A 10,000-nucleotide genomic window follows, 5' to 3' on the forward strand; every position below is an offset into this window, starting at 1 on the left:
TGCACTGCGGGCGCGCGAGTGTGACAGGTTCTCCTCCAAGCTTGTCTGCTACGGTTCCTCAGTGGCTGATACCAACATGTCAGGAACCCTCGACATCCAAACACCTTCTACTATCTACTATCATCCTCAACGAGACCTCAAACCACACACTCGCCGCACGAGTTGGGGATCAAACCAGTCGGCGATGCCACTCTGCCAACTGAGCCTGCCAGCGCTAACAGCTAACAGCTAACAGCTAACAGCTAATAGATCGTTCTTCCCCGCAGTCATTGGCTACACGGTGCACCGTCCTGCTGTTGCAGAAGAAGAATGGAGGTTAATGTGAATTCTGTGGGCAGACAGGCAGAGTGAGGAGGAGGAGGAGGAGGAGGAGGACGTTAGCGCTGGTGGGAAGTGAATGGATATCTAGATAGAGGAGAACAGGCTGTTAGCAAAGTCATCTCTCTTCCCTAGATATGGATTTTAGGAGATCAAAGCGTGTTGGGGGGCTGAGAGCGGCCTTGAGGGGGTGTGTGTGTGCATGTCATCAGATGGGCCATCAGATAAAGTATTCTTCAGATATTCTTCATGGATTGTTTCTTCCTGTGCTGATCTGGAGACGCACGCACGCAGAGCGTGGCCTGTCGACGACATCGATAGCTATCATTAATGTCCAGGAGACAGGATTAGAGGCGCAGGCTGCTGCACAAACAAACTCAGTCTGAACATGTGGAAGGAAGACGCAACCAAGAATTCGGATGTGAGGTGAAGACGAGGCACTGTTGGCTCTCACGAGGAGTGAGCCCCGGGGAAACATGAGCCCGTGTGGTCTCAGGTGCTGCAGAGCTGAATTGGCTCCTCCCACTCATAGGAAGTGAGGCTGACTGTAAATCCTCACAGCTCAACAGCACCACAAACAACATGAAATTACACTTCAATAACCTGACCTGCTACAGACGGACTCACCCGTCGCAACAACTAAGGGCGCAGAAGTTTTGCTTCCTTCAGCTGTGACCTCATAACTCTGCTGGTCATCCACAGCAAAGCAGCAATGTCTCCAGCTTCCTGGGGCGTGTGACCTCAGGACCGATCGATCCGTCCACGCCGGTGGTCTCCCGCAGGTCTGAACAACGTTACAGTTTGAACCAAGCTTCAACTCAGGAGGGGCAACGACATGGTGTTGTCTTAAGGAACATCTTTACATTGGGTTGAGAAAAATTAAACTGGAGAGATGTTGGAACTTTTACAGAAATCTGAGGCCGAGAATAGAAAAGACCACCAGCCCACGCGCGCGCGTGCGCACGCACACACACACACACACACACACATACGCACACACAAGCACTGTTGTGTTTACAGTTTGTTTGAGAAAGCCAGCAGACGATGGCTGACCTGTGATGGACGACCACCAAAATCTGTCTTTCCCTTTTACAGAATCTGGTTTGTCTCCTGGTTCATGGAGGAACGCCAGCACTCAGAGAACAAATCTAATTCAGTACGAACAAATCTCATTTAGAGGGAAACGTGTTGCACTTGTGTGTGAATATATATGTGTGTGTGTGTGTGTGTGTGTGTGTGTGTGTGTGTGTGTGTGTGTGTGTGTGTTTTCCATTTCACACAAAGAATAAACGGAGGCGTAATTGCTGAAAGTGAAGGAATATGTGGACCTGCTGGGAGCAAATCATTGTCATTCGTGTTCTGAGCTGACTTTTAAGCTCCCTGATCACTTTTCGGGATCTGCTCTCCCGGTTCCTTCGCTCTGTCGCTCGTGTGTGCAACTCTAGTGGAGGAGAAGCGGGCGACTTCCACCTGCCACATTTCAGTTCCCCTGGTGATTATGAGCACGTTCTCTCCAAATTAAACTTGGGCTCGATTAATAAACCCCCTGTCCTCTCCTCATCCTTGGACACATTTAATGTGGAAATTGTGAAATACGAAGGGTAATTTTGAAACATAAAATGTTATTGCAGCAATAGAGAATACAGTTGCCACAGTGCACATCCAGTTGAGCTGCTAATATGTTTTTGCTGTTAATGTGAAAATTATTGTGCGTTCTGTTATGAGGAAATATTGTGCAATTACTATTCTGAGCTGCTCATGCAGAGTTGATTTCACAGGAGGATTACAGTTGGATATATTACAAGCATTTACACGCAGGGGGACAAATATACTTATGCACATAAATATGAGGAACACCAGCCGTATGGGGCCTCGTGGTGACCAGGGCCGATCAATTAGACACATGGACGCAGCTGCAGACGCTCCTGGACTGAACCTGAACCGCTGACACCCTCCCGCCGTTGTGAAGCAGCAGCAGATATTCAGAGGTTCAGGTGCTGCTGGGCCGCTTCTAACTGCCTGCTGAAATATTGATGAAGTTCAGGCCCAAAGACAGTGTTTTACAGCACAGGCCAAACCGCACACAGACACGTTCCGAGGAGCTCTGTGCCGCTCCGATGCACTCAACCAGGAAACAGGAGCCAGGAGTGTCACCTGCCAGTGCTCTCTGTCAGCTACAGAGCCAGACTTCGTCTTCTTGTTTTGCTTGTGCTGCTGATGAATGTAGTTTCCATCTAAAGGTCAGGAAGATTGTGTTTAAGCTTTTGAAACAGAGCTATAAAAAGATAAAGCAAAGGGCGGGGCTTTGGAGGAACTCGTGGGTCAGATCTCTGGCCTCGAGTCCCTCTGCCCACTAATGTCCATGCTTCTGAGTCTGAATGACTCAACTGAACACTAGAAATGTGTTTGTCATTTTTCAGGTGTTCCTGGATCAGATTTTCACTGCATCAGTTGCCAGATTTGACTTGTATAATGAATAATCTCAGTGTATCAATGCATCAGATAATTCGTCGCATAGTTTCTTCAGCGCGCAGACGACAGACGGCGGCTGACGTCAGGTCTGTGCACTTGTGTCTCCGATTTATTTTCTTAAGTATCTCTCTATGTGAGGAAGACTGACAAAGATTCAACTCTAACATCTTCATCGTACGGAAAGGCGGTGGGAGGGACATTCAAGTAGTCGTGTCCAGTGAGAGGTGCGCACGCTGACACGTCAGTCTCCAGGTGCAGGTTCTGTAGTGTTACCAGCCCTCCATGCACATCTTACACCACTCAGGTTTGTAATCCTGTTTGCTTTTTTTAGATTTGAACACCAAACTGAAGTAAGTAGGGAAGTAGGCCAGTCGAATAAGACGAGCAACTTGGAGGAACATTTTGTCCATAAATTATGAAACAAAGAGAACAGAATTTGGGCTGTTTGGAAACACGCAGTCTTCCATGTGCGGTGGCACGTTAGCGGCTCCTCATCCGGACCTGCACTCTCACAGGTGACCCTCCCCAGCATTTAGAGAAAGAGCGGCTCACATCATCAGCAACACGCCGTCAGATGTCAGAAACATTTTTCTGTGCTGCTATCGTTTGACTTGTTGGGGGATTTCTAACGCTGAGCTGCAGACCTGGTGCATCCAGGCCTGCAGCGGATTCTTCAGCTCTTTGTCTCTGGTGTCTTAATGAGCATCTTGACTGTGGGTGTGTTGCCCCCCACAGCTGCTAAACTGCCTCTTTACCCCCCTAAATGGGGAGAAAGTCGCCTCTTTTTAATCCCACTTTCACTGATTTTCCTCCTCTACCTCTCACCATGTTTTCCCTTCTTTTTGCTTCTTTGAATTTTAATGAGCCTTTCACCTTTTTCAGCAGATGGCTGAGGCTGGATGTCTCCATGAATGTCAGGGCGAGTCTCTCTGTCACGTTTTGCACAATTTGTTTCAACTAGTCGAGTCCTCGAGGGGGTTTAGAGCTCGGAGTGTGTCTCTCCTCCTTCTCTTCTATCTGTCCTCTAATTTTACTTCAATGAACATCTTTCCCTCTTGTGCTCTTTCTGTGCTAACAAGTCTCATCAGGAGGCCTCTACAAAAGGATATGCACTTGCATATTTTGCCAGAAAAAATTAAAAACAAATAAATCAATTATATAAATCTCATATTCATTCAGCGTGTCCTACATATCACACCCTCCATCCTTCCCTCCCTCTCCTCATGTGTCACAGAAACACTTCATAGTTTTCTGAATTAACCTAGTAGCTTCTTTCTGAGTCAGATGAGAAGGAGACGTGTTTCAAGTGTACGTGGAGACGTTAGCCTAGCTTAGCATGAGGACAGATGCCAGGAAAACTGTCAACTTGACGACATAAAGAACAAAAGTCCTCCAACACACCCACGGCCCTCGACCAATCCCACACCTGCGCTGCTGGCAAAGTGACCATGAAGCACTAACTGATCTATTTATTGAGTTTACTGAATTGAGCGCTGATTAATACCGGAATTCAGACAATTTCTAAATTATATCCCGAGTCCTGAGGGAGATGCTTTAAAAAACATGAAATCTGAGCTTGCAAACACCACTTGACTACTTCAGATTCCTGGTTTCTACTTGTGGAATGGAATAATTTCATTGGTTGGAGTAATAAACTGCATGCTAAGGTTCATCTGCACTCTTCTTGAATTATACGTGCATCTGCGGTGAGTAAAGTGATCGTCTGCGCTCCTCCTTGCGCATCATGTGGGAGCGACTGAATGTGGCTGCCAGCTGTGTCTTCGTCTTCCCTCGCCGTTACCTGTGTACTCACACCGGAGGCAGAACCAAGCGCTTTCTCTCTGAAATAAAGCCGATGCTGAACTGACCCACTGAGCGTGTGCGGCTGCTGTGCCTACCTGCTAACGTGTTCTCCTGCTTGGGGCAAATTCCTCTGCTGGGCGTCCTCTCTCCCCGCTCGCCTCTGTCCCTTCCTCGCTCCACCTCTTCCTCCTCCTCCTCCTCCGGTGTCACCTGGATGCCGATCTCCACTGGCTCCAGCACTTTCCTCAGCTCCACCTGTTGGGCTTGGTGATGAAGGCTGTGCAGAGTGTGGTTTCCTCCTCCTCCTCCCCCCTGGTCGCTCATCTTGTCGTAGCAGCCATTGGCCAGCAGTGGTGTTTGGCACTGCTTCTTCTTGTGCTCGATGAAGAGGAGGATGTCGCCCAGCGGGAAGGTCAGCTGGCACTGGCCACAGGTCAGCAGGTCGTGGTCGACATGCAGGTTGGGGGGCAAGGCTTGGGCCAGGCCAGGGTCCAGTGGGTGGGGAGGTAGGCTGAGTGGGTGGGGGAGGAGGGAGACAGAGAGCAGGCTGCCATCTGGATGCTCAACCTCTGCTGGTCAATGAGAGACAGACAAGAAAAAGATTATGTAACAACTGGACATGTGCAGATGCTCTGATGCACTCAAAGGGCCAAACACACAAACACGAGCTGCTGTCAGGCCTTGGCGTCAGCCCGCCTCGATGTCAGCCCGCCTCGATGTCAGCCCGCCACCGCAGCGGCCGGACAGGGGAGCCCCAAAGGTCTCTGGTAACGGCTGCTCGCATTCAGGCGGATTACTGCTGTCTAGAACGAGCGACGCTCCCTCTGCGTACCAGAGATGAGTTGAGAAACAGCAGTCGGACAGCAGAGGTGTGGAATGTAAACAGAGGAGGCTACGAGAGGAGAGTCAGTCAGGACGAGGCAACGTGATGGAGCGAGAAGAGAAGAGAGGTCAGCGGAAAGAAGGATTTCATCATCTCTCTCACCGGACAGTGATTAGTGAGCTGAGCTGATGGAGCCTCTGCGTCTGCCGGCCCTCAACACAGTCCAGCCGAGGGGAGGATCGCAGCTGTTCCCTGAACGCACCCTGACGCCATGTTCTGTGTCGCATCTAATATCTCTGCATTTGATTCAGATGTTGAGAAGCTCTGTGGATTTCTTTCAGAAACGGGAGATTCGTCACTCTCACTGACAACGTTCGGTAATGCACAGCTTTCAAAGAAAAAGTTGTGCAAATGAGCGTAATATTAATAGTCAACCGTTTATTGTGTGTGTGTGAAAATCTAAGACGATTTTGTTGAGAAAGTAAATAACTGCAGTCTTCCATGCACCAGCGGGTGAGTTTGTCTCTGTTCTAAAGATTCTAGCAGCCTCAGAGGCGACGCTGACCGAACCCGGGAGTCCATATCAACTCAGTCTGGCCTAAAACTGGTGGCTGAAACTGGCTGCATTCGCTTCAGTCCTCACTTGGAGCTCCAACGCATTAATACAACTTTCCATGTTGACAAAAAGAAGTTAGTCAACCAAAGTGTTTTTTTTTAAAGGGGAGATTTTATCATGTGATCAATTTTGGTGTTCTGACACTGAGGGAAAGAACAGGTTCCCCTGGATCACATGATGAGTGACACATGATCCTGACTGGGAGGCTGGGCTCAGAGGAGGCACCCTCGTCTGTCCAGGTGCTCGGGGGTCTGGAAACCAACCAACCAACCAACTAACCAACCAACCAACCAACCAACCAACCAACCAACCAACCAACCAACCAACCAACCAACCAACCAACCAACTAACCAACCAACCAACCAACTAACCAACCAACCAACCAACCAACCAACCAACCAACTAACCAACCAACTAACCAACCAACCAACCAACTAACCAACCAACCAACCAACCAACCAACCAACCAACTAACCAACCAACTAACCAACCAACCAACCAACCAACCAACCAACCAACTAACCAACCAACCAACCAACTAACCAACCAACCAATCAACCAACCAACCAACCCTGTCATTGATGCTACAGAGGGATGAACTCTGTCCACAAGCGGCCCCTTGCCGAGCCTCTGACGTCAGGGGCACAACTGCTTATCCTGCAAGTGACAGAGGAGAAATGCTGCACAGATGCACTTTTCCAAAAGAACAGCAGGTGGTGCTGCAGGTGGAGGTCATGGAAGTTACTGTGCTGACTTGTGTTGAGTGTCGTAGGACAACAGCGAGTCCACCAGTAAAATAGTAGCAAGTACGAACCTGAAACACAGACACAAAACAACGGATCCCTGCAATAGTGGAAGGATCTGAGCATGATAGCATCTGAGGTCACAGTCAACACTGTAGTAATTATGAATATAATCAGAAATATCCCAGTTCATCTTTCAGAATAAAAAAGATAGAGATCCTTTAAAAAGAAGCAGAGAGCAGGAAAACTTTGAGGCTCCAGCGGGAGGAGAGCCTGTTGAGGGTTTTGTGTTTGAATGAACTGCAACAGAAACAGATTTTTGTTTCCCTCGATGAGTCTTGAACTACAGGCTGAACAACACGTTTTCTCTCATGTAATTCAAAGTAGTTACTAGTCAAACTAATATTGTGTAGAATGTAATGTGTTAAATATTATTTTACACCCCGATGTACACACACGACGGTAGGCTTGTTTAACAAATGAGTCTGTATTTTATGAAACACAAATGGGTGTCAAATCATTTTGTTGCTGCAGCTCCAGGAAGTGTTCGAGTGATTGTGTGTGTGTGTGTGTGTGTGTGTGTGTGTTTGTGTGTGTGTTTGTGTGTGTGTTTTTGTGTGTGTGTGTGTGTTGCGTGAGTTTGAACAGGTGTAGCATTTCTGCTCTCTGCCAAACCACATCACACACCAACTGCACCACTCTCTCTGCGTGTGTGTGTGTGTGAGACTGCATCACAACGACTGTATGTGCCCTTGTACCTTGTGGGCACTTGCATATATGCATTATGTGTGTGTGTGTGTGTGTGTGTGTGTGTGCGTGCGCGCGCGTGCGTGCGTGCGTGCGTGCGTGCGTGCGTGCGTGCGTGTGTGTGTGTGTGTGTGTGTGTGGCCTGCAGGCTGCAACCATCTGTCCTCTGCCATTGAAATGAATGTCATGTACAGTAGAGTGTATTTCTCCACTCATAAACATAAAGCTGGTTAGCCGGCCTGGAACAAAACTCCAGTAACTCTGATCCCTGCAAACTTTCCTTCATCTCAAAAATTAACTCTCACGTTGATGTGAAAACCAGCTTCAAACACACAGCGGACTTCCTGTGCATGCATCAACTGCAGAGAGACCTGCTGCTTCCTCTGAGGACAGAAATATTTACAAATTGACCAAGAGACTGTAGATATTTTGTAATTTGTCTAAATGGGCAGTAATGTCACACTCAGTAATAATTGCCAGTTTTGGAACACATTCGAAGTACATCTCAAAACCAGAAATGAGCTTTTGGTTTCTTTTCTCATAATTCGGCGCTGATGATGTTGACAGTGTGAATGCAAGCGACAGAGGCAGGAGGGAGAGGTGTCATCTGGCCTGATTTACCTAATAAGGCCTGGCTGAGTCAGGCAGGAGAGGAGCAGTAATAGGATTTTAGTTCAGCAGAGCTGGAGAAGAAACAAAGTCAAAGGAAATAGGACGTCTAAAAATGAACAGCTTGAAAATAACATTTGGCTCTTAACAAGCTACCTACAGTCTCTATAGGAGGGCTGATGCTGCAGGTAGGAGCAGGAAGGAGCAGGTCGGAGGGGGCAGGAGCAAGTCTGGGCATGGAGAGGAGGTAGGAGGAAGACCAGGCACAAGTGAGGGGGCAGGAGCTGGAAGGAGCAGGGAGGAGCGGGTAGGAGCAGGGGGGAGCGGGTAGGAGCAGGGGGGAGAAGGTAGGAGCAGGGGGGAGAAGGTAGGAGCAGGGGGGAGCAGGTAGGAGCAGGGGGGAGCGGGTAGGAGCAGGGGGGAGCAGGTAGGAGCAGGGGGGAGCGGGTAGGAGCAGCGGGGAGCGGGTAGGAGCAGGGGGGAGCAGGTAGGAGCAGGGGGAGAAGGTAGGAGCAGGGGGGAGCGGGTAGGAGCAGGGGGGAGCAGGTAGGAGCAGGGGGGAGAAGGTAGGAGCAGGGGGGAGCAGGGGGGAGCGGGTAGGAGCAGGGGGGAGCAGATAGGAGCAGGGGGGAGCAGGTAGGAGCAGGGTGGAGCGGGTAGGAGCAGCGGGGAGCAGGTAGGAGCAGGGGGAGCAGATAGGAGCAGGGGGGAGAAGGTAGGAGCAGGGGGGAGCAGATAGGAGCAGGGGGAGCAGATAGGAGCAGGGCGGAGAAGGTAGGAGCAGGGGGGAGCGGGTAGGAGCAGGGGGAGCGGGTAGGAGCAGGGAGGAGCGGGTAGGAGCAGCGGGGAGCAGGTAGGAGCAGCCAACCTCCTCATCACGACCAATCAGGTGTTCCTTGACCTGCTGACATCTACACCGTCGCCACACAAAGACGGAGGCGCACCAGCAGCTGATACTGGACAGTCTTCCTACCTCCTGAGCCATGACGCTCCTAAGAAAACCCAGGTAACATGAGCAGGAGCAGCAGCAACAAACTCCGCCTCCTCAACAGAGACCAAGACTTCAGACAAATTGATTTCTTTTGAACACACACGCGCACACACACACACACACACACACACTCTCGCTCTCGCTCTCTCTCTCTCTAACAAAATGTTTGAGCCCTCTATTATCATGAACACGACAATCATCGTTTGTGCCTGTTTAATATTTTTTATTTAGACCTCCGAGGTCGAATCCACGTCAGGAATCAGAGTGAACGAGTGAATTCAACCGTTGTACAATTTTGAGCCGTGAGCACAGAATTATCAACTGTCATCAGATGCAGTGGGAGGGTTAACTGTTTGTGTAAGACACACGCACACACACACGCACACACACACGCACACACACTCACACACACACACACACACACACACACACACACACACACACACACACACACACACACCTGCAACATCTCAGTTATATGTCGTCAGTGACATCCACACCTCAACAACTGTGTAACCAAGAGTAACTGACAGTTAAGGCACATGCATACAATCACTCACTCACAAACCACACACACAACCACCCCCCCAACACACACACACATACACACACACACACACACACACATACACGCACACACACACACATACACACACGCACACACACACACACAGCTAAAATTTGAAATTGAAAACTACCAATGCAACAACAAAAATCCATTCAGTCAGAGTCTTTAGAGTTGAAGATGAACTTGGTAGATCAAACCATGGGGGGGGGGGGGGGGGGGGCAATTGACAAAATATCAGTGACTCCTGTCAGGGTGATGCAGAGAATTTACAACGTACAACAGAACCAAAATGACACTTAAAAATACCAGA

At 49.3% G+C, this 10,000-nt stretch overlaps 1 protein-coding gene across 4 annotated transcripts in view; it reads right to left on the reverse strand.

Moving 5' to 3' along the window:
- Nucleotides 1-10,000, reverse strand: part of bcl11ba (BCL11 transcription factor B a) — a 47,873-nt gene that overhangs the window by 30,821 nt on the left and 7,052 nt on the right. For 3 of the 4 annotated variants that reach the window (XM_086182845.1, XM_086182843.1, XM_086182841.1), the window contains exon 2: nt 4,689-5,165. In XM_086182845.1, coding sequence (XP_086038971.1) covers nt 4,689-5,165 — 477 coding nt within the window. The remainder of the gene's footprint in view (nt 1-4,688; nt 5,166-10,000) is intronic. The other variant, XM_086182842.1, reaches the window with a different exon arrangement.

The sequence above is a fragment of the Aulostomus chinensis genome, chromosome 17 (assembly GCF_037954235.1).
Source record: "Aulostomus chinensis isolate RoL2024-O1b breed Wild chromosome 17, RoL_Achi_v1.0, whole genome shotgun sequence".
NCBI classification, from domain to species: domain Eukaryota; kingdom Metazoa; phylum Chordata; class Actinopteri; order Syngnathiformes; family Aulostomidae; genus Aulostomus; species Aulostomus chinensis.